Raw genomic sequence first — 25,291 nt, 5'->3', positions numbered from 1 at the left:
TGTTTTTAGTAGCTACTATCTTGTCTCATCGCTACAACTCCCGTACGGGCTCAGGAGAGACGAAGGTTGAAAGTCATGCGTCCTCCGATACACAAACCAACCAAGCCGCACTGCTTCTTAACCTCTTCAACCATTGGGGGCGCTATGTCATTATTGGATAAAAAAAACGTGCCATTTTAAGCGCAATATTTTGTCACGAAAAGATGCTCGACTATGCATATAATTGTCAGCTTTGGAAAGAAAACACTCTGATGTTTTCAAAACTGCAAAGATATTATCTGTGAGTGCCCCAGAAATGATGCTACAGGCGAAACCAAGATGTAACCTCAAACAGGAAATGAGCTGAATTTTTGAAGCTCTGTTTTACTATCGTCTCCTTATATGGCTGTGAATGTGCTGTGAACGAGCTTATGCTCTTTGCCGTTCGTCCAAGATGTCTGCAGCATTGTGACGTATTTGTAGGCATATCATTGGAAGATTGGCCATAAGAGACTACATTTGCCAGGTGTCCGCCTGGTGTCCTTTGTCTAAATTGGTGCGCAATTCTCCAACCCGGAAGCCAGCCACACCAATGTGTCAGAGGAAACACCGTGGTTAGTGTGCACTGCGCCAGGCCCGCCACAGGAGTCGCTGGTGCGCGATGAGACAAGGATATCCCTACCGGCCAAGCCCTCCCTAACCCGGACGACGCTCTCTGTAACTCTCTCACTCTGTCACTTCCACTCTTTCTCTCTTTCTTTCCCTATCTATCCCATCTCTCCACTGGCCTCACCTGGCAGCAGTACAGCCCCATCCAGCTACTACACACCTGACTGCCAGCTCAGCATGTTTGCACGTTTGTGTGTGTGTGTGTGATTTATGTGACGGCCTGATAGGCAGCTACATGTGGAGGCAATGAAGGGCGGCCAGCCTGATTAGCGTACGTGACTAATTAAATACCCTTAACCCATCCAGATGGCTGGACCTAAATGTGGCATTTCTACTCCACTGGAAAGGAGGTGACACACACTCTCAGAAACATACACACACACACACACCACATTTTAGCTGATCTCTATGAATTTATTTTGATAGTCCGTACATTTTGTATGGTATCAAGAAAAGAAAATACGTAGTAAGTCTCTCTGACTACAGTGAGAGGAAGCACTGATGGAGAAGGAATTAGGTGAGATCAATCCCAGGTTTGGCAGCGGAGGGCTGCTGGTTTCACATGCTCCCCACAAACCATCTGCTGTTGAATCCCAGAGTAACCCCAGAACTGCACCAGGACTACACCAGAGTCACTGTAATTCAGCTGACCCTGTGCTCCCCACTCCTCTCAAGTGGTATGTGTTTGTGTGTTGTCTCTGGGTGAGAAGAAAGACTTTCCATTATAACAGATGGACAATAAATTACTATTCTACTCTATCATGCATAGATATCCAGTCTGTTCATTTGTTGATTATTTAGAAGGAAAGGAGACAAGGGAAGAAAGCAGCATGGTTTAGGACTGTTCGGTCACAGCGAGAGGAGAGGCATGTCTGGGTGTTACGTTGGTCATTGAGGAATGGTTGGTTTGATAGACAGAGTGTTGTTTCTTCCTCTTGGTTTGAGGTTTGGCTCCATAGAGAGCATCCTAATATAAATATATGCCATTTAGCAGACGCTTTTATCCAAAGCGACTTACAGTCATGTGTGCATACATTCTACGTATGGGTGGTCCCGGGGATTGAACCCACTACCCTGGCGTTACAAGCGCCATGCTCTACCAACTGAGCTACAGAAGGACCATCCTTTTACCTTGTCTCTCTACCATCCTCCCTCTCTCTCCCCCTGGCCTGCTCTGTCATTCACCACACCTCTGCTTGTCTCAACAGTAACTCTCAGTGTTCTGGTCGTCTGTTTCTCCTCAACACTCTAGACCACGGCCATGTCAACAGACCACACATTATTAGGGTTCTCCCTCTCCCTTTATCTCTCTACCTTCTTCACTCCCTCACTTCCTCCCTCTCAATGTCTACCCATTCTCTCTTTCTCCCTTTACCTTTCTCACTCTCCTTCTCCCTCTACCCTCTCCCCTGTCTTTCACTCTACTGTATCCCCACCCCTATCTCCCTCCATGTCTATTTATCCTTATATTCTGACGCTGTAACCTTCAAAAGTAACGTTAAAGTGTCCTTTACAATGAGTAGACTGCTTAATATGTGACTTGGATTTGCTGAAAGGCCACTTTTCTGGATGAAAATGTATGGTATATTTCACAAGTCTATAACCAGCCCAATGGTGAGGTCATAAGTTGATTTACATTTACATTTAAGTCATTTAGCAGACGCTCTTATCCAGAGCGATTCACCTTATGACATTGATACAGGTCATAAGTCAATAGACAATCATCTCAACTTCCCTGAGGAATATGCCCATATCACAGGTCCACAGTCAGTCATCCAAACACTGCTTTCTTCTATCTTCTTGTTATAGGCTTAATGGGAACGCTGCAGCGACTGGGAGACGAGAGGAGGGGAGGACAGGAATCAGTAGACTCAATGCTCTGTACTTGACTGGAGATGAGGGATCACACACACACTTACAGAAGTGCCCACAACTGCACGCATGGATGCACATACATGCATACATAGACACTCTGTCACTCACACAGGCACCTGGGCCCTCTCCCTCAGCCCTGGCCTTGTTGGACAGAGCGATGACAGGAGATATACTGGCAGACAATTACTCTGAGACAGACTACCATGACCTGAGGGGACCTGTTAGAGATCCCCTTCTACCTCCATCCACCCTCACTCCTTTTCTCCTTGTATTCTATGTGTCTGTTGGTTTCTGCTCCTTGTACTCCTCGTTTTCTCTCTCTCTCTGTCTCTCTCATTACATTTCCTCCTCTCTCTCTCTCTCTCTCTCTCTCTCTCTCTCTCTCTCTCTCTCTCTCTCTCTCTCTCTCTCTCTCTCTCTCTCTCTCTCTCTCTCTCTCTCTCTCTCTCTCTCTCTCTCTCTCTCTCTCTCTCTCTCTCTCTCTCTCTCTCTCACCTCTCCCTGTTTACAGTGCTAATCCAATTTGTGTCAAAAGAATCCTCCGGAGATGCAGTTTGATCCCTTGGCCTCAAGTGACACTCCATCTGAGCTGTTTACTGCCTGCTGCAGTCCCCACTAACACCATCCTATATCACACTAATTATATCCTATCTCACTAATACCATCCTATCTCACAAGCACCGTCCTATCTCACTATCAAATCAAATGTATTTGTCACATACACATGTTCATGATTCTAGTTCCGACCATGTAGAAATATCTAACAAGTAATATAACGTAACAATTTCACAACTACCTTATACGCACAAGTGTAAAGGAAGGAATAAGAATATGTACATAAAAATATATAAATGAGGGATGGCCGAACTGCATAGGCAAGATGCAGTAGATGGTATAGAGTACAGTATATACATATGAGATGAGTAATGTAGGGTAAGTAAACATTATATAATATAAAGTGGCTAGTGATAAAATTATTACATACATTTTTCCATTATTAACGTGGCTGGAGTTGAGTCAGTATGTTGGCAGCAGCCACTCAATATTAGTGATGGCTGTTTAACAGTCTGATGGCCTTGAGATAGAAGCTGTTTTTCAGTCTCTTGGTCCCCGCTTTAATGCACCTGTACTGACCTCGCCTTCTGGATGATAGCGGGGTGAACAGGAAGTGGCTCGAGTGGCTCTTCCTGTGACATCGGGTGGTGTAGGTGTCCTGGAGGGCAGGTAGTTTGCACCCGGTGATGCGTTGTGCAGACCTCACTACCTTCTAGAGAGCCTTCCGGTTATGGGTGGAGCAGCTGCCGTAAAAGGCGGTGATACAGCCCGACAGGATACTCTCGATTGTGCATCTTTAAAAGTTTGCGAGTGTTTTTGTTGACAAACCTCTCCTGAGGTTGAAGAGGCGCTGCTGCTGCGCCTTATTCACCACGCTGTCTGTGTGGGTGGACCATTTCAGTTTGTCCATGATGTGTATGCCGAGGAACTTAAAACTCTCCACCCTCTCCACTACTGTCGCGTCAATGTAGATAGGAGGGTGCTCCCTCTGCTGTTTCCTGAAGTCCATGATCATCTCCTTTGTTTTGTTGACATTGAGTGTGAGGTTATTTTCCTGACACCACACTTCGAGGGCCCTCACCTCCTCCCTGTAGGCCGTCTCGTCATTGTTGGTAATCAAGCCTACCACTGTAGTGTCGTCTGCAAACTTGATGATTGAGTTGGAGGCGTGCATGGCCACGCAGTCGTAGTTGAACAGGGAGTACAGGAGAGGGCTGAGAACGTACCCTTGTGGGGACCCAGTGTTGAGGATCAGTGGGATGGAGATGTTGTTACCTACCCTCACCACCTTGGGGTGGCCCGTCAGGAAGTCCAGGACCCAGTTGCACAGGGCAGGGTCGAGACCCAGAGTCTCGAGCTTAATGGCGAGTTTGGAGGGTACTATGGTGGTAAACGCTGAGCTGTAATCGATGAACGCATTCTTACATAGGTATTCCTCTTGTCCAGATGGGTTAGGGCAGTATGCAGTGTGATGGCGATTGCGTCGTTTGTGGACCTATTGGGGCGGTAAGCAAATGGGAGTGGGTCTAGGATATCAGGTAGGGTGGAGGTGATATGGTCCTTGACTAGTCTCTCAAAGCACTTCATGATGACAGAAGTGAGTTCTACAGTGCAGTAGTCATTTAGCTCAGTTACCTTTCTTGGGAACAGGAACAATGGTGACCCTATTGAAGCATGAGGGGACAGCAGACTGGGATAAGGATTGATTGAATATGTCCATAAACACACCAGCCAGCTGGTCTGCACATGCTCTGAGGACGCGGCTGGGGATGCCGTCTGGGCCAGCAGCCTTGCGAGGGTTAACACATTTAAATGTTTTACTCACGTTGGCTACAGTGAAGGAGAGTCTGCAGGTTTTGGTAGCGTGTCGTGTCAGTGACACTGTATTGTCCTCAAAGTGATCAAAAAGTAGTTTAGTCTGTCTGGGAGCAAGGCATCGTGGTCCACGATGGGGCTGGATTTTCTTTTGTAGTCTGTGATTGACTGTAGCCTCTGCCACATACCTCTCGTGTCTGAGCCGTTGAATTGTCTCTGTACTGACGCTTAGCTTGTTTGATTGCCTTGCGGAGGGAATAGCTACACTGTTCGTATTCGGTCATGTTTCCAGTCTCCTTGCCCTGATTAAAAGCAGTGGTTTGCGCGTTCAGCTTTGCGCGAATGCTGCCATAAATCTACGGTTTCTGGTTGGGGAATGTTTTAATAGACACTGTGGGTACAACATCACTGATGCATTTGTTAATAGAATCGCACACCGAATCAGCGTATTCGTCAATGTTGTTGTTCTCCGCAATGCGTAACATATCCCAGTCCACGTGATCGAAGCAATCTTGAAGCGTGGAATACGATTAGTCGGACCAATCGTTGAACAGACCTGAGTGTGGGAGTTTCCTGTTTTAGTTTCTTTCTATAGGCAGGGAGCAACAAAATGAAGTTGTGGTCAGCTTTTCCGAAGGGAGGGCAGGGGGAGGGCCTTATATGCGTCGCGGAAGTTAGAGTAACAGTGGTCTAGGGTTTTGCCCACCCTGGTAGCAAAATCGATATGCTGATAGAATTTGGGGAGCCTTGTTTTCATATTTGCCTTGTTAAAATCCCCAGCTACAATAAATGTTGCCTCAGGATATGTGGTTTCCAGTTTACATAGTGTCCAATGAAGTTCTTTCAGGGCCGTCGATGTGTCTGCTTGGGGGGGATATACACGACGGTGATTATGATCGAAGAGAATTCTCTTGGAAGATAAGCGGTCGGCATCTGATTGTGAGGAATTCTAAGTCAGGTGAAGAAAAGGACTTGAGTTCCTGTATGTTGTTATGATCACACCACATCTCGTTAATCATAAGGCATACACCTCCGCCCTTCTTCTTACCAGAGAGATGCTTGTTTCTGTCGGCGCGATGCGTGAAGAAACCAGCTGGCTGTACAGACTCCGATAGCGTGTCTCGAGTGAGCCATGTTTCCGTGAAAAAAAGAATGTTACAGTCTCGGATGTTTCTCTGGACTGCAACCCTTGCTCGGTTATTGTCTACCTTGTTGCCAAGAGACTGGACATTGGCGAGTAGTATGCTCGGGAGCGGTGCGCGATGTGCCCGTCTACGGAGCCTGACCAGAAGACCGCTCCGTCTGCCCCTTCTACGGAGTCGTTGTTTTGGGTCGCCGGCTGGGATCCGATCCATTGTCCTGGCTGGTAGGCCAAACAGAGGATCCGCTTCGGGAAAGTAGTATTCCTGGTCGTAATGTTGTCTCGTTGACGTTGCTCTTATATCCAATAGTTCCTCCCGACTGTATGTAATAAAACCTAAGATTCCCTGGGGTAACAATGTAAGAAATGACACATAAAACAACTAAATACTGCATAGTTTCCTAGGAACACGAAGAGAGGCAGCCATCTCTTTACGCGCCGGAAGTCCTGTTAGCATCATCCTATCTCACCTTCACACTAGATGATAAAGATATATGACACACGTATAACACATATAGCAGTACGGGAGGACACTCAACATATTCTACCTCCCAGTAGGACAATTAACATTGATGTATTTTCTATGCTGATCTTTTCTGCTAGGAAAACTGTTGCTACATTAGGCAGTTAATCATCTAGATCTTCCGCCCAGATCCTAAACACTCTCTTTCTTTTACATACAGTTTCTCTTTCTCTTTTCTCTGTTGAATAATTCAACTACAGTTTAAGTCCACCCCTCCCCCTCCCCGACTCCCATTCTAAAGCCACACACAAACAAACGTACGCTATACCACAACGGCAATTAACAGGCTTTGGCTCCTAGGTGTTTGAACTGATGTTGCATAATTGTGTATAATTGTGTGTGGTATGGTGATTACCTCTAGCTGAGCCAGTCTGCATTAGGCCTGTCCTGTTAGTGTCAGTCATTAGTGGCTGAGTCAGTCTGCAGTAGGCCTGCCCTGTCCTTTAGAGTCAGTCATTAGTGGCTGAGTCAGTCTGCAGTAGGCCTGCCCTGTCCTTTAGAGTCAGTCATTAGTGGCTGAGTCAGTCTGCATTAGGCCTGTCCTGTTAGCGTTAGTGTCAGTCGTTAGTGGCTGAGTCAGTCTGCAGTAGGCCTGTCCTGTTAGCGTTAGTGTCAGTCATTAGTGGCTGAGTCAGTCTGCATTAGGCCTGTCCTGTCCTTTAGAGTCAGTCATTAGTGGCTGAGTCAGTCTACAGTAGGCCTGTCCTGTCCTTTAGAGTCAGTCATTAGTGGCTGAGTCAGTCTACAGTAGGCCTGCCCTGTCCTTTAGAGTCAGTCATTAGTGGCTGAGACAGTCTGCAGTAGGCCTGTCCTGTCCTTTAGAGTCAGTCATTAGTGGCTGAGTCAGTCTGCATTAGGCCTGTCCTGTTAGCGTTAGTGTCAGTCGTTAGTGGCTGAGTCAGTCTGCAGTAGGCCTGTCCTGTTAGCGTTAGTGTCAGTCATTAGTGGCTGAGTCAGTCTGCATTAGGCCTGTCCTGTCCTTTAGAGTCAGTCATTAGTGGCTGAGTCAGTCTACAGTAGGCCTGCCCTGTCCTTTAGAGTCAGTCATTAGTGGCTGAGTCAGTCTGCAGTAGGCCTGCCCTGTCCTTTAGAGTCAGTCATTAGTGGCTGAGACAGTCTGCAGTAGGCCTGCCCTGTCCTTTAGAGTCAGTCATTAGTGGCTGAGACAGTCTGCAGTAGGCCTGCCCTGTCCTTTAGAGTCAGTCATTAGTGGCTGAGACAGTCTGCAGTAGGCCTGTCCTGTCCTTTAGAGTCAGTCATTAGTGGCTGAGTCAGTCTGCATTAGGCCTGTCCTGTTAGCGTTAGTGTCAGTCGTTAGTGGCTGAGTCAGTCTGCAGTAGACCTGTCCTGTTAGCGTTAGTGTCAGTCGTTAGTGGCTGAGTCAGTCTGCAGTAGACCTGTCCTGTTAGCGTTAGTGTCAGTCATTAGTGGCTGAGTCAGTCTGCAGTAGGCCTGCCCTGTCCTTTAGAGTCAGTCATTAGTGGCCGAGACAGTCTGCAGTAGGCCTGCCCTGTCCTTTAGAGTCAGTCATTAGTGGCTGAGACAGTCTGCAGTAGGCCTGCCCTGTCCTTTAGAGTCAGTCATTAGTGGCTGAGTCAGTCTTCATTAGGCCTGTCCTGTTAGCGTTAGTGTCAGTCGTTAGTGGCTGAGTCAGTCTGCAGTAGGCCTGCCCTGTCCTTTAGAGTCAGTCATTAGTGGCTGAGACAGTCTGCAGTAGGCCTGCCCTGTCCTTTAGAGTCAGTCATTAGTGGCTGAGACAGTCTGCAGTAGGCCTGCCCTGTCCTTTAGAGTCAGTCATTAGTGGCTGAGACAGTCTGCAGTAGGCCTGCCCTGTCCTTTAGAGTCAGTCATTAGTGGCTGAGACAGTCTGCAGTAGGCCTGCCCTGTCCTTTAGAGTCAGTCATTAGTGGCTGAGACAGTCTGCAGTAGGCCTGCCCTGTCCTTTAGAGTCAGTCATTAGTGGCTGAGACAGTCTGCAGTAGACCTGTCCTGTTAGTGTCAGTCATTAGTGGCTGAGTCAGTCTGCAGTAGGCCTGCCCTGTCCTTTAGAGTCAGTCATTAGTGGCTGAGACAGTCTGCAGTAGGCCTGCCCTGTCCTTTAGAGTCAGTCATTAGTGGCTGAGACAGTCTGCAGTAGGCCTGCCCTGTCCTTTAGAGTCAGTCATTAGTGGCTGAGACAGTCTGCAGTAGGCCTGCCCTGTCCTTTAGAGTCAGTCATTAGTGGCTGAGTCAGTCTGCAGTAGACCTGTCCTGTCCTGTTAGTGTCAGTCATTAGTGGCGGAGTCAGTCTGCAGTAGACCTGTCCTGTTAGTGTCAGTCATTAGTGGCTGAGTCAGTCTGCATTAGGCCTGTCCTGTTAGTGTCAGTCATTAGTGGCTGAGTCAGTCTGCAGTAGGCCTGTCCTGTTAGTGTCGTCATTAGTGGCTGAGTCAGTCTGTTTGTGGCTGAGTCAGTCATTTGTGGCTGAGTCAGTCTACAGTAGACCTGTCCTGTTAGCGTTAGTGTCAGTCATTAGTGGCTGAGTCAGTCTGCAGTAGACCTGTCCTGTTAGTGTCAGTCATTAGTGGCTGAGTCAGTCTGCAGTAGGCCTGTCCTGTTAGCGTTAGAGTCAGTCATTTGTGGCTGAGTCAGTCTACAGTAGACCTGTCCTGTTAGTGTCAGTCATTAGTGGCTGAGTCAGTCTACAGTAGGCCTGCCCTGTCCTTTAGAGTCAGTCATTAGTGGCTGAGTCAGTCTACAGTAGACCTGTCCTTTAGAGTCAGTCATTAGTGGCTGAGTCAGTCTGCAGTAGGCCTGTCCTGTTAGTGTCAGTCATTAGTGGCTGAGTCAGTCTGCAGTAGGCCTGTCCTGTTAGTGTCAGTCATTAGTGGCTGAGTCAGTCTGCAGTAGGCCTGTCCTGTTAGTGTCAGTCATTAGTGGCTGAGTCAGTCTACAGTAGACCTGTCCTGTTAGTGTCAGTCATTAGTGGCTGAGTCAGTCTACAGTAGACCTGTCCTTTAGAGTCAGTCATTAGTGGCTGAGTCAGTCTACAGTAGACCTGTCCTGTTAGTGTCAGTCATTAGTGGCTGAGTTAGTCTGCAGTAGGCCTGTCCTGTTAGTGTCAGTCATTAGTGGCTGAGTCAGTCTACAGTAGACCTGTCCTGTTAGTGTCAGTCATTAGTGGCTGTGTCAGTCTACAGTAGACCTGTCCTGTTAGTGTCAGTCATTAGTGGCTGAGTCAGTCTACAGTAGACCTGTCCTGTTAGTGTCAGTCATTAGTGGCTGAGTCAGTCTACAGTAGACCTGTCCTTTAGAGTCAGTCATTAGTGGCTGAGTCAGTCTGCAGTAGACCTGTCCTGTTAGTGTCAGTCATTAGTGGCTGAGTTAGTCTGCAGTAGGCCTGTCCTGTTAGCATTAGTGTCAGTCATTAGCTCTTTGCTACAAGGCTCTGTACAGTGATTGCTGCTATTATTGTTATTTCAGCTAATTGCCTTTAATTATGCCTCGCTCTAATTAAAATGCAAATTCAGGCTAGCTTGCAGCTGTTCCCTAACCCAGCCAGTCTCAATCGCCATGCCACGTCCGTCCAATGTTGAAATATATAAAGATTTATCACCAGCTACTTTGCATTTTGTTGACCTCTGGGTGGCGTCTCTAGCGTGGAAGTGTGTTTATGATGTCTTTGTTGAGTGTGTCTGTTTTTACTCTGAGTAATGTGGGAGAAGTAAGGATGTGACAAATGGAACTTTTTTCTTAATGTTTAGACATTTAGAAAAGTGCACTTTTCCATTAAAAGGTGAATTCACAATGCAGCTGCTTAGCAATGGTTTGGGTCTCACAGTACATCTCTTTCAGATGGTAAAGTATTGCACATGCACTAACATTACTGTACCTAAATTCCACCATACATAGCTTTACCTTCTCAATGTATTGCCCTACAGGAATTCACTGCTGTCGCTTGCCATTTTTCAATTGTTTACAACGATGACATAGTGGTGGAGATTCAACGCCAAAATAATTGATTCCCTGACTGCTTGCACGTCGACTCCTGGTGTCGTTTTCCATTTCTGAGTATCAAGATTTTATTCTGCTAGGAATCAACTCCTAAGATTCTGTATTTTTGGAACGGATGAGACTGATTAGTTGCCGTACTCCCGAGAACACAAACAGTAGCGAGCTAGCGGAGGACGGAGAGAGAGGGGAGGGACACAGTATAGGCAGGTCGGCTACCAGGCAGCCAGGCCTAGCGCACGGTTCTGACTCTATTTCTATTGCAATTGAATACTGTATCTCGAAATTTCTTTGCATGCAATGTCTCACAACTTCAGTAAAGCAGGGCCTATCATCAATGAATAAGGTAGGATATTCTACACGCAGCAGACCGAAGACTCTCGTAATGTCTTGTCTTGCATGCCTCGCAAATTCACCAAAGTAGATTAAAGTTCCTCTTCCTCCTGGTTTTATTCAAGTTACACAAGTTTCCCCAGGCCTTTACAGCCTATAGTTACAATACAATGGAAAATCAGATTTTTTGTGTGATAACTGTACTGTAATTTGAATGTTGTGTGTGTGGGGGGGGGGGGGACAAAAAAACATAGTTAAGGATTTGTAAGGATGTTAAGGATCCCAATCTTGTTTAAACCCCTTTTTTTAACATGTTGATAATGGGTGTGTGTTTGCATCTGACTATCCGTATACTGAATATGTTTGTAGTTTGTGTCTGGTATGTTTTGAGCCTCAAAGATCTTGTGTGATGTCTGAGATATTTCTAGTCAAAGTGTGTGTGGACAGACGTCTGTGAGTGCTGTTTTTGAATATACTTCCGGTTAAAGCTAAAACCCGAGCGCTAACTTGACCGAAGGCTTGCCAGTCATTCTCTATGGGATGGTAAGCACATCTGCGTTAGCATTACTGTCCAAAGGCAAATGTAGCATAAAGCCTTCCTGTCAGATTTCATCAATAGCGTTTTTAGATTTGGCATTGTTTGTCCGAGCATTCACACTCTCTGTTCATATTGCGAGCTTTGGTTGTACTGAGTTTTGCTGCCCAGCGTGCTGGACATGGAGCACAGTACACACGAACATGTCAAATCAAATGTTATTGGTCACATAAACATATTTAGCAGATGTTATTGAGGGTGTAGCTAAATGCTTGTGTTCCTTGCTCCAACAGTGCTGTAGTATCTAACAATTCACAACAATACACACAAATCTAAAAGTAAAATAATGGTATTAACTATAAATTAAATATAAATATTAGGACGAGCAATGTCGGAGTGGCATTGACTAAAATACAGTATATGCAGTACCAGTCAAAAGTTTGGACACCTACTTAATCAAGTTTTTTTTTTAAATTAAATAACACATATGGAATAACGTAGTAACCAACAAAGTGTTAAAACAACTCAAATTATATTTTATATTTGAGATTCTTCAAAGTAGCCACCCTTTGCCTTGATGACAGCTTTGCACACACTTGGCATTCTCTCATCCAGCTTCACCTGGAATGCTTTTCCAACAGTCTTGAAGGAGTTCCCACATATGCTGAGCACATGTTGGCTGCTTTTCCATCACTCTGCGGTTCAACTCCATCAATCTAATTCTTGGTCAAATAGCCCTTACACAGCCTGGAGGTGTGTTGGGTCATTGTCCTGTTGAAAACAAATGGACTTGGTCTTTTACCAAATAGGGCTATCTTCTGTATACCACCCCTACCTTGTCTTCACTATTATTCTACAATGTAGAAAATATTAAAAAATAAAGAAAAATGCATGAATGAGTAGGTTTGTCCAAACCTTTGACTGGTACTGTACATATGAAATGAGTCAAACACTATGTACACATTATTACAGTAACTCGTGTTCCAATATTAAAGTGGCAAGCGATTCCATGTCTATGTACATAGGGCAGCAGCCTCTAAGGAGCAAGGTTGAGTAACTGGGTGGTACCTGGTTAGTGATGGCTATTTAACAGTCGGATGGCCTTGAGATAGAGACTGAAAAACAGCTTCTCGGTCCCAGCTTTGATGCACCTGTACTGACCTCGCCTTCTGGATGATAGCGGGCCAAACAAGCCATGGCTCAGGTGGTTGATGTCCTTGATGATCTTTTTGGCCTTCCTGTGACACACACACACACACACACAAACACATAATGAACTGAACATTACATTTCAGTAGAGCCTGTATGAATGAAACATGTGTGTTATTTTATCAGAGTAGAAGCTTCCGTTGCTGAGAATTAGCCAGGTATAAAACGAGGAGCAGCTTTGTGTTGTATACGCTGACATGGAAAACAGCTTTCTATAGCAGAAGTTACGCAGGTCATCTCGCCTCATGCTATGCTCCACTTCCTTTGGTTTTATGGACCTTAATATTTTATGGGGTTTAAAGCTTTTCCTATACTTTGTGATAATGTAGGATATATGTTGTACTATAGATCTTGAGTGCAAAAAGCTGGGCCCTGTTGGAACCTTTGGAACCCTGAGAGAGAGAGAGGCCTCCTGACCCTATCTGCTCTGCTCTCTTTCTCTGTCTCTCTCTCTCTCTCTCTCTCTCTCTCTCTCTCTCTCTCTCTCTCTCTCTCTCTCTCTCGCTCTCTCGCTCTCTCGCTCTCTCGCTCTCTCGCTCTCTCGCTCTCTCTCTCTCTCTCTGTCTCTCTCTTTCTCTCTCTTTCTCTCTCTCTCTCTCTCTCTCTCTCTCTCTCTCTCTCTCTCTCTCTCTCTCTCTCTCTCTCTCTCTCTCTCTCTCTCTCTCTCTCTCTCTCTCTCTCTCTCTCTCTCTCTCTCTCTCTCTCTCTCTCCCTCTCTCTCTCCCTCTCTCTCTCCCTCAATTCAATTTCAATTCAAATTAAAGGCGTCATTGGCACGGGAAAACATATGTTTACATTACCAAAGCAAGTGAAATAGATAATGAATAAAAGTTAAATAAACATTCCAAAATGTACATTAAACTCAAAAATACAATTTCAAATGTCATATTATGTCTATATACAGTGTTGTAATAATAGTTAAACTACAAAAGAGTAAATAAATCAACATAAATATAGGTTGTATTTACAATGGTGTCTCCCTTTCTCTCTCTCTCCTCTTAATTGTGCTCTTTCAATCTCTCTCACTCTGCTTCCTTCTCATCATTTGTCTTTCTCTCTCCGCCTAATCGTGCTCTCTCAATCTCTCTCTCACTCTGCTTCCTTCTCATCATTTGTCTTTCTCTCTCTCTCCTCTTAATTGTGCTCTCTCAATCTCTCTCTCACTCTGCTTCCTTCTCATCATCTGTCTTTCTCTCTCTCTCCTCTAAATTGTGCTCTCTCAATCTCTCTCTCACTCTGCTTCCTTCTCATCATCTGTCTTTCTCTCTTTCTCCTCTTAATTGTGCTCTCTCAATCTCTCTCTCACTCTGCTTCCTTCTCATCATCTGTCTTTCTCTCTTTATCCTCTTAATTGTGCTCTCTCAATCTCTCTCTCACTCTGCTTCCTTCTCATCATCTGTCTTTCTCTCTTTATCCTCTTAATTGTGCTCTCTCAATCTCTCTCTCACTCTGCTTCCTTCTCATCATTTGTCTTTCTCTCTCTCTCCTCTTAATTGTGCTCTCTCAATCTCTCTCTCACTCTGCTTCCTTCTCATCATTTGTCTTTCTCTCTCTCTCCTCTTAATTGTGCTCTCTCAATCTCTCTCTCCTCTGCTTCCTTCTCATCATTTGTCTTTCTCTCTCTCTCCTCTTAATTGTGCTCTCTCAATCTCTCTCTCACTCTGCTTCCTTCTCATCATTTGTCTTTCTCTCTCTCTCCTCTTAATTGTGCTCTCTCAATCTCTCTCTCACTCTGCTTCCTTCTCATCATCTGTTTTTCTCTCTCCATCATCCTTTCACTTATGTTGTACTCTCTGTTTATTTCCTTTACTCTCTAACTCCCTTTCTGTCCCTCCATTCTATCTCTCTCTCTCTCTATCCCTCCTTTCTCACTCCCTCTCTGTCCCACCCTTCTATATCTCTCTCTCTATCCCTCCTTTCTCACTCCCTCTCTGTCCCTCCCTTCTATCTCTCTCTCTCTATCCCTCCTTTCTAACTCCCTCTCTGTCCCTCCCTTCTATCTCTCTCTCCGTCCCTCCTTTCACACTCCCTCTCTGTCCCTCCCTTCTCTCTCTCTCTCTCTCTCTCTGTCCCTCCTTTCTAACTCCCTCTCTGTCTCTCCCTTCTATCTCTCTCTCTCTCTAACCCTCCTTTCTAACTCCCTCTCTGTCCCTCCCTTCTATCTCTCTCTCTCTGTCCCTCCTTTCACACTCCCTCTCTGTCCCTCCCTTCTCTCTCTCTCTCTCTCTCTGTCCCTCCTTTCTAACTCCATCCCTGTCCCTCCCTTCTATCTCTCTCTCTCTCTCTCTCTCTATCCCTCCTTTCTAACTCCCTCTCTGTCCCTCCCTTCTATCTCTCTCTCTCTATCCCTCCTTTCTAACTCCCTCTCTGTCCCTCCCTTCTATCTCTCTCTCTCTATCCCTCCTTTCTAACTCCCTCTCTGTCACCCCCTTCTATCTCTCTCTCACTCCCTCTCTGTCCCTCCCTTCTATCTCTCTCTCTCTCTCTCTCTCTCTCTCTCTCTCTCTCTCTCTCTCTCTCTCTCTCTCTCTCCTCTCTCTCTCTCTCTCTATCCCTCCTTTCACACTCCCTCTCTGTCCCTCCCTTCTATCTCTCTCTCTATCCCTCTTTTCTAACTCCCTCTCTGTCACCCCCTTCTATCTCTCTCTCTCTCTATCCCTCCTTTCTCACTCCCTCTCTGTCCCTCCCTTCTCTCTCTCTCTCTCTCTCTCTCTCTCTCTCTCTCTCTCTCTCTCTATCCCTCCTTTCACACTCCCTCTCTGTCCCTCCCTTCTATCTCTCTCTCTCTCTCTCTCTCTCTCTCTCTCTCTCTCTCTCTCTCTCTATCCCTCCTTTCACACTCCCGCTCTGTCCCTCCCTTCTAACTATCTCTCTCTATCCCTCTTTTCTAACTCCCTCTGTTCCAGCACCCACCCACCCCGATCTCTTTCTCTTTCAATTCAATTCAATGGCTTTATTGGCATGGGAAACATGTGTTAACATTGCCAAAGCAAGTGAGGTAGAAAATATATAAAGTGAATATATAAAGTGAAATAAACAATAAAAATGAACAGTAAACATTACACATACAGAAGTTTCAAAACAATAAAGACAATCCAAATGTCATATTTTATATCTCTTTCTCACTGTATATCTCTGTCGCTCTTGTCTCTATCACTTTCTGCCTCTCCCCTCCCTCGCTCTCTCTGTCTAGACCCCCCCCCCCCTTCTCTCTTTGATTGTTAGTATTTTGTCAAACAGCTTGTTTGCTCTGTTTTAAAGCCCAGCTCTAGACTAATGAGTTCTGGCTTCGCTGTCATTGTTCCCCTCATCATCCCAGGTTGTGGTGTGTGTGTGTGTGTTTGTTCTATTGTATGCCTCTCTTTTCATATGATAAGAAGTTTACCCAAGTCTGCAGTCATTAGAGTGTTTTGCTCAAAAGGCCTTCCTCCTGAGACTGTGTGTGTCTGTGTGTGTCAGTGTGTGTATTATAGCAGGCCCCAAAGAAACCAGACACAAACACACATTGACTGAATGAATCTAGTCCAGTTTATTTGATAAACTTCTCTTTACTCTGAGCCCACCAGTTGGAATGAAAGTAAACGAAAACGGATACAGTACATTGGTGTGTGTGTGTGTACAGAGTGACAGACTCACCATTGAGAGGGTCGATCAGGACCCGTCCGGCTCAGTTCTGGGTCACTGGGGTCCTTCAGTGTTGATTGCCCTCATCGATCGCCTGAAAAACCTCCTGCCTCTAACTGTCATCACTTAGAACACAACCCATCACCTACTGTTTATCCAATCATGAATAATGAGAGAGAGAATATGGGGGGCTATTTTAAGTTAAGGTTTAGGGTTGCAATTAGAGCTAAGGTAAGGGGTTAGTGGTTAGGTTTAGGGTAAGGGTTAGGAGTTGGGGTTATGGTTATGGTAGGTTTAGGGTTAGGGAAAATAGGATTTTGAAATCAATTTTAGGTCCCCACAAGGATAGAAGAACAAAACCTGCGTGGGTGCGTGTGGGTGTGTGTGGGTCTGACAACCCATAATTCTCCAGGTGGAAACATTGTATCTCAGTTGTGCTCCTATTTTCCTTCAGGGAGATTATATAAGGCGTGCATCACTCCAGGTTGAGCGCTCTCTCCCCAGAAGCTCTGTTTCTCACCACTGTTTTGTCTTCTCACCGAGCAAACCCTTGACAGTGTCAGAAAACCTTGCAAGGGCCTAAAACGCTGTATTGATCTGTGAGACGTGATGGGAGGAAGAAGGGAGGAGGAGAAGAGGGGTGTACAGTAGCGTGACCAGTAAATGAAGAAGTGGCTAGTCTTGCTTACCCCTGAGGTCTCTTTCAAACTGACTGAACTTTAGCAAGGTAGCAAATGTTTCCATTCATGTGAGGAGAAATGGAGGGAAATGTCCCATGTGAGGAGGCACATTGTCACACTGTCACACTGTCTCTCTCCTGACAGTCTCCTCTCCCTCCAATTTCTCTCTTTCCCATTCCTTGCCAGTCGCCCTCGCTCTCATATTCCTTCTCCTTCTCTCTCTCATATTCCTTCTCCTTCTCTGTCTCATATTCCTTCTCCTTCTCTCTCTCTTATTCCTTCTCCTTCTCTCTCTCTCATATTCCTTCTCCTTCTCTCTCTCATATTCCTTCTCCTTCTCTGTCTCATATTCCTTCTCCTTCTCTCTCTCTTATTCCTTCTCCTTCTCTCTCTCTCATATTCCTTCTCCTTCTCTCTCTCTCTCTTATTCCTTCTCCTTCTCTCTGTCTCATATTCCTTCTCCTTCTCTCTCTCATATTCCTTCTCCTTCTCTCTCTCTCTCTATTCCTTCTCCTCATTCTCCTTCTCTCTTCTCTCATATTCCTTCTCTCTCTCTCTCATATTCATTCTCCTTCTCTCTCTCTCATATTCCTTCTCCTTCTCCCTCTCTCTTATTCCTTCTCCTCTCTCTATTATTCCTTCTCTCTCTCTTATTCCTTCCCTCTCTTCCTTCTCTCTTATTCCTTCTCCTTCTCTCTCTCTTATTCCTTCTCCTTCTCTCTCTCATATTCCTTCTCCTTCTCTCTCTCTTATTCCTTCTCCTTCTCTCTCTCATATTCCTTCTCCTTCTCTCTCTCTCTTATTCCTTCTCCTTCTCTCTCTCATATTCCTTCTCCTTCTCTCTTCTCATATTCCTTCTCCTTCTCTCTCTCTTATTCCTTCTCCTTCTCTCTCTCTATTCCTTCTCCTTCTCTCTCTCATATTCCTTCTCCTTCTCCTTCTCTCTCTCTCATTCCTTCTCCTTCTCTCTTCTCTCTCTCATATTCCTTCTCCTTCTCTCTCTCTCTTATTCATTCTCCTTCTCTCTCTCATATTCCTTCTCCTTCTCTCTCTCTCTTATTCCTTCTCCTTCTCTCTTCTCTCATATTCCTTCTCTCTCTCTCTCATATTCATTCTCCTTCTCTCTCTCTCATATTCCTTCTCTCTCTCTTATTCCTTCTCATCCTCTCTCTCTTATTCCTTCTCTCTCTCATATTCCTTCTCCTTCTCTGTCTCATATTCCTTCTCCTTCTCTCTCTCTTATTCCTTCTCCTTCTCTCTCTCTTATTCTTCCTTCTCTCTCTCTCTCCTTCTCTCTATTCCCTTCTCATTCTCTCTCTCTCTTATTCCTTCTCCTTCTCTCTCTCATATTCCTTCTCCTTCTCCTTCTCCTCTCTCTCTCTCTTATTCATTCTCCTTCTCTCTCTCATATTCCTTCTCCTTCTCTCTCTCTTATTCCTTCTCCTTCTCTCTCTCATATTCCTTCTCCTTCTCTCTCTCATATTCCTTCTCCTTCTCTCTCTCTCTTATTCATTCTCCTTCTCTCTCTCATATTCCTTCTCCTTCTCTCTCTCATATTCATTCTCCTTCTCTCTCTCATATTCCTTCTCCTTCTCTCTCTCATATTCCTTCTCCTTCTCTCTCTCTCTTATTCATTCTCCTTCTCTCTCTCATATTCCTTCTCCTTCTCTCTCTCTTATTCCTTCTCCTTCTCTCTCTCTTATTCCTTCTCCTTCTCTGTCTCATATTCCTTCTCCTTCTCTCTTCTCTCATATTCCTTCTCCTTCTCTGTCTCTTATTCCTTCTCTCTCTTCTCTTCTCTCTCTCATATTCATTCTCCTTCTCTCTCTCTCTTCTCCTTCTCTCTTCTCCTTCTCTCTCTCTCTCATATTCATTCTCCTTCTCTCTCTCTCATATTCTCTCTTCTCTCTCTCTCTCTCATATTCATTCTCCTTCTCTCTCTCTCATATTCATTCTCCTTCTCTCTCTCTCATATTCATTCTCCTTCTCTCTTCTCTCATATTCATTCTCCTTCTCTCTCTCATATTCATTCTCCTTCTCTCTTCTCTCATATTCATTCTCCTTCTCTCTCTCTCTCATATTCATTCTCCTTCTCTCTCTCTCATATTCATTCTCCTTCTCTCTCTCTCATATTCCTTCTCCTTCGCTCTCTCTCTTAATCCTTCTCTCTCTCTTATTCCTCTTATTCCTTCTCATCCTCTTTCTCTTATTCCTTCTCCTTCTCTCTCTTTTATTCTTTCTTTCTTATTCCTTCCTTCCTTCCTTCCTTCCTTCTCTCTCTCTCTCTCTCTCTCTCTCTCTCTCTCTCTCTCTCTCTCTCTCTCTCTCTCTCTCTCTCTCTCTCTCTCTCTCTCTCTCTCTCTCTCTCTCTCTCTCTCTCTCTCTCTCTCACACACTCTCTGTTCTGCTGTAATGACATTAAGTAACAAAACAATTAGGGGCAGTAGAGACTAGTGTCAGTAATTAGCCTCAGACAGCCTCCTGCCAGACAGCCATGCTAACCCACAGAAATTACCTTGTCACAATGCTCATTCGGTTAGTTGGTGGGAGTCACGGTGTGTACATGTGTGTACGTGTGTGTACGTGTGTGTACGTGAGTGTGTGTGCATGTGTATCCTGTGAGTTAATGAGGGTAATGTAGGAATATCATAAGTAGATCTGACTAATTACATGTGACATTAGTTGACTTAATGAAGCTGTTTTTGACGCTATTTAAATGTTTTGCATCTACACTACCATTCAAAAGTTTGGGGTCACTTAGAAATGTCCTTGTTTTTGAAAGAAAATTTTACAAAAATGTCCATGAAAATAACATCAAATTGATCCGAATTACAGTGTAGACATTGCTAATGTAAATTACTTTTGTAGCTGGAATTGGCAGATTTTTTATGGAATATCTACATAGGCGTACAGAGGCCCATTATCAGCAACCAACACTCCTGTGTTCCAATGGCACGTTGTGTTAGCTAATCCAAGTTTATAATTTTAAAGGCTATTTGATCCTTAGAAAACCCTTTTGCAATTATTTTAGCACAACTGTAACCTGTTGTTCTGATTAAAGAAGCAATAAAACTGACTCTAGATCTCGTACAACACAGTGTACTATTCCCTTCACAGGACACAGGACAACTGACTCTACCCAGTATAGAAATGAGGACCGGGAGGTGCACAACTGAGCAAGAGGACAAGTACACAGACAAGTACAGTCTATTTTGAGAACCAGATGCCTCACAAGTCCTGAACTAGCAGCTTCATTAAATAGTACTCCCAAAACACCAGTCTCAACATCAACAGTGAAGAGGTGACTCCGGGATGCTGGCCATCTAGGCAGAGTTCCTCTGTCCAGTTTCGTCATTTACAACATTAACAATGTATTAACAATATTTCGGATTGATTTTATGTTATTAATAATGGACAAAAAATTGCTTTTCTTTCAAAAACAAGGACATTTCTAAGTGACCCCAAACTTTTAAACGGTAGTTTAGCTACAGTTAAGAAAATGTACTCCTGAGGTGCTGACCTGTTGCACCTTCTACAACCACTGGGATTTTTATCTGACCCTGCTGGTCATCTATGAACGTTTGAACATCTTGAAGAACAATATGGCCTTAATGGCCATGTACTCTTATAATCTCCACCCGGCACAGCTAGAATAGGACTGGCCACTCCTCAGAGCCTGGCTTCTCTCTAGGTTTCTTCCTAGGTTTTTGCCTTTGTAGGGAGTTTTTCCAAGCCACTGTGCTTCTACGTCTACATTGCTTTTGGGTTTTAGGCTGGGTTTCTGTGTAGCACTTTGACATATGCTAATGTAAAAGGGGTTCATAAATATATTTGATGTTCCTGTAAGTGTTTGTTAGTTCTTCTCTGATGTGTTCGTCTCTGTGTTCACAGGTGTCATCACTACCACGTCCAGGAAACTGGACAGGGAGCAACAGGCTGAGCATGTTTTAGAGGTAAGAGACACTGTGTGTGTGTGTGTGTGTGTGTGTGTGTGTGTGTGTGTGTGTGTGTGTGTGTGTGTGTGTGTGTGTGTGTGTGTGTGTGTGTGTGTGTGTGTGTGTGTGTGTGTGTGTGTGTGTGTGTGTGTGTGTGTGTGTGTGTGTGTGTGTGTGTGTGTGTGTCTGTGTGTCTGTGTGTGTGTGTGTGTGTGTTTTGGCTGTCTGACGTGAATGCGCTGTCAGATGTTCAATGACAATACAGTACACCTCTCAGTATCTCTCTCCAATTGTGGTGGACTGGAGCCAAACCTTTAGAACACTGACAGAGAGAGAAGCCTCCTGTCCCAATCCACTCTGCTCTCTTTCTCTTCCTCCACTCTCTCTATCACACTATCTTTCTCTCTCATATTCTCTTTCTCTCCCCCTGTCTCTCTCTCTCTCTGTCTGTCTTTTTCTCTCACTCCCTGTTGATCTCCCTCTATCCCTCTCTCTTCATACCTCCCTCTCTGACTTCTTGGTCTCAGTAGAGTGTGCATTAGTGAGGCAGGTCTAGTGTAATTGAGTCAGTACGAGGAGTGGAGCAGGAAATGGAGTTTGTGTGTTGGGTTCCATTATGAGCTGATTGGAGTGCCGTATCTTGACTAAGGGTGGCAGATTGGAGGTAAATGGTGTTGCTGCTGCCAGAGTCCTGAATCATGAGCCTGTGTGTGTGTGTGTGTGTGTGTGTGTGTGTGTGTGTGTGTGTGTGTGTGTGTGTGTGTGTGTGTGTGTGTGTGTGTGTGCGTGCGTGCGTGCGTGCGTGCGTGCGTGCGTGCGTGCGTGCGTGCGTGCGTGCGTCTGGTGACAAACTCTTCAAAAGATATTCTGCTCTTGCTGTATTGATTGTTTCTCAGTGAAATGCTGGTGTATGTTTTGATGCAAGTTGGTTATTTTTGCCACACTGCAGTATACTTCAGATATGGTCTGTGACGGGGAGAATATGTGATGAGGAAACAGATCAATGGACACATTACATCCATTAAATCCTCAACGTAATGAAGCCTTTATGGTTTATGTTAGTTGATGCTCGGTAACATCTCTTCTCCCACCTCCCTATAAAGTCTAATAACGCTGTGCTGTGAGAGAAAGCAAACATCTTCGGCCATCTTCCTACCTCTCTGTCCTCTGCCTATCTGTCCGTCTGTCTGCCAGCCATTCCTATCTTCCTACCTCTCTGTCCTCTGCCTATCTGTCCGTCTGTCTGCCAGCCATTCCTATCTTCCTACCTCTCTGTCCTCTGCCTATCTGTCCGTCTGTCTGCCAGCGATTCCCATCTTCCTACCTCTCTGTCCTCTGCCTATCTGTCCGTCTGTCTGCCAGCCATTCCTATCTCCCTACCTCTCTGTCCTCTGCCTATCTGTCCGTCTGTCTGCCAGCCATTCCTATCTTCCTACCTCTCTGTCCTCTGCCTATCTGTCCGTCTGTCTGCCAGCCATTCCTATCTTCCTACCTCTCTGTCCTCTGCCTATCTGTCCGTCTGTCTGCCAGCCATTCCTATCTTCCTACCTCTCTGTCCTCTGCCTATCTGTCCGTCTGTCTGCCAGCCATTCCTATCGTCCTACCTCTCTGTCCTATGCTTGGCTGTCTGTCTGTCCGTTTGTCTGCTAGCCATTCCTATCTTCCTACCTCTCTGTCCTATGCTTGGCTGTCTGTCTGTCCGTTGGTGTGCTAGCCATTCCTATCTTCCTACCTCTCTGTCCTATGCTTGGCTGTCTGTCTGTCCGTTGGTGTGCTAGCCATTCCCTCACTCCATTCCACATTTTAGCCTACCTCTCTGTTAAGTTTTATTTCCTAACCCTCCAAACAGTAAACAGTGGTGGCTGTCTGTCTGTCCGATCAATGAGTGTGCTAGATTTTGTTGTCCATTGTGAAGTCTTATCGATATCTACAGAGTTTAACCTAAATGTTAATGGCTCACATTTGTTTCATAGGTTTGGTGCAGAGCTTTATATTGATGTGATTTGTACTGTACATCCGGTCAGATTTAGCAGGGTTTATAGATCAAAGTTAGCACGTAGCCTGTTAGCATGGAATGTGTTAGCTTACAATGTTGCAGTTAGGCCTGTACAAAGAACCTGCTTTTGGTTCTTCAATAGGTGATAAAACAGATTTGACCATAAATATATTATTCCTTCTCCTAGACTTTTGTTTGATCTTCTATGCTTAACCACCAAAACTCTTTAAGCATCAAACAGCACTTTTTTAAAATTTCAATCTTGTCTCATCGCTGCAACTCCCCAACGGGCTCGGGCAGGGCGAGGGTTGAGCATGACCCGCCAAACACCCGCACGCTGGTTCCACCAATGTGTCAGATGAAACACAGTTCAACTGAGGTCAGCCTGCAGGCACCTGGCCCGCCACAAGGAGTTGCTAGAGCGCAATGAACCAAATAAAGCCCCCCCGGCTAAACCCTCCCCGAACCCGGTCACGACACAGCCTGGGATCAAACTCGGGTATTCAGTGATGCCTCAAGCACGGCGATGCAGTACCACTCAGGAGGCCCACATTTGTGTTTTTTAGTAAATTATTGCTTATGGTTACATTCATGGGTGTGTAAAATATTCCTTTTCTCAGATTTTTAATTCATATATTTTAGCTAGGTATTAAAACGTTAAAATCCTATCATTTCGAAAACAAAACGTTTATTCTTTCAGTGAAATACAGAACCATTCCGTATTTTATCTAATGGGTGGCATCCCTAAGTCTAAACAATGTTATGTCATAATTATGAACATTCTGGCAAATTAGTTTGAGAGGTGCTGCATATACCCTGACTCTGCATGCAAAGAACGCAAGAGAAGTGACACAACTTCCCTAGTTAATATTGCCTGCAAACATGAATTTCTTTGAACTAAATATGCAGGTTTAAAAATATATACTTCTGTGTATTGATTTTAACAAAGGCATTGATGTTTATGGTTAGGTACATTCGTGCAACGATTGTGCTTTTGTTAAATCATCGACCGTTTGGCGAAGTAGGCTGTGATTTGATGATAAATTAACCACCGCATAATATGCATGTTAACCTGTAATGTCATCAACATGTTTAACTAGTTATCATAAGAGAAGTTTAATGCTAGCTAGCAGAGCTTTATAAATGCCTGATTGGTCCCGATTTGTATCTCCACAGAAGAACTACATCAGAGTGACCGTGTTCTTGGTCACCTCCTTGACCAAGGCCCTTTCCCCGATTTCTCAGTTTGGTCAGGGCTTTAGTCTTGGTAGTTCCAAACATCTTCCATTTAAGAATGATTGAGGCCCCTGTGTTGGGGACCTTCAATGCTGCAGACATTTCTTGGTACCCTTCCCCAGATCTGTTCCTCGACACGATCCTGTCTCTGAGCTTTTGGACAATTCCTTTGACCTCATGGCTTGGTTTATGCTCTGACATGCACTTCAAATGTGGTTATTTAGACTTCAAAATCATGTCAATCAATGTAAACATAATGGAACAGGATGCCCCTGAGCTGTGAAAGCAAGATACTTATGTACAGTACGCACCAGCTGTTTTTGGGTGTGGGTGATGGTATGGGTGATTGATGAATATAAAAATAAATAAAACATTTAGAACAAGGCTGTAACGTAAAAAAATGTGGAAATAGTCAAGGAGGGTCTGTATACTTTCCGAATGCACTGTATATAGGGATATTGATGTCACAAATGTATCATTTGTACAGTTATTTATAAATGTATATATATGTGTTACATTTGACTGTTTAAAACCTAGTAGTACTACTTATTTCTCTGAGAATGAGGTGGTAGTGTCACGACCGACACCAGAGATGTGAAGCAGGTAGAGAGAGAGAGGGAGTCAACATGTAATAAGGAACAGACATGAAACAAGACAGGCGCAGCGTCAGCACACGGGTAACAAGACAGGCACAGCGTCAGCACACGGGTAACAAGACAGGCACAGCGTCAGCACACGGGTAACAAGTCAGGCGCAGCGTCAGCACACGGGTAACAAGACAGGCACAGCATCAGCACACGGGTAACAAGACAGGCGCAGCGTCAGCACACGGGTAACAAGACAGGCACAGCGTCAGCACACGGGTAACAAGACAGGCACAGCGTCAGCACACGGGTAACAAGACAGGCACAGCATCAGCACACGGGTAACAAGACAGGCACAGCGTCAGCACACGGGTAACAAGACAGGCACAGCGTCAGCACACGGGTAACAAGACAGGCACAGCGTCAGCACACGGGTAACAAGACAGGCACAGCGTCAGCACACGGGTAACAAGACAGGCACAGCGTCAGCACACGGGTAACAAGACAGGCACAGCGTCAGCACACGGGTAACAAGACAGGCACAGCATCAGCACACGGGTAACAAGACAGGCACAGCGTCAGCACACGGGTAACAAGACAGGCACAGCGTCA

At 45.1% G+C, this 25,291-nt stretch overlaps 1 protein-coding gene across 1 annotated transcript in view; it reads left to right on the top strand.

Annotated features, from left to right (window-relative positions):
- LOC123992578 (protocadherin Fat 3-like) overlaps window positions 1-25,291 on the top strand; it is a 350,119-nt gene that overhangs the window by 215,988 nt on the left and 108,840 nt on the right. The window contains exon 4 of the mRNA XM_046293819.1: window positions 20,820-20,881. Coding sequence (XP_046149775.1) covers window positions 20,820-20,881 — 62 coding nt within the window. The remainder of the gene's footprint in view (window positions 1-20,819; window positions 20,882-25,291) is intronic.

This window comes from Oncorhynchus gorbuscha, linkage group LG13 (genome assembly GCF_021184085.1).
Source record: "Oncorhynchus gorbuscha isolate QuinsamMale2020 ecotype Even-year linkage group LG13, OgorEven_v1.0, whole genome shotgun sequence".
Lineage (NCBI taxonomy): Eukaryota > Metazoa > Chordata > Actinopteri > Salmoniformes > Salmonidae > Oncorhynchus > Oncorhynchus gorbuscha.
The sequence above is the reverse complement of the archived record's forward strand: the minus strand, read 5'-3'. Positions and strand labels throughout refer to the sequence as shown.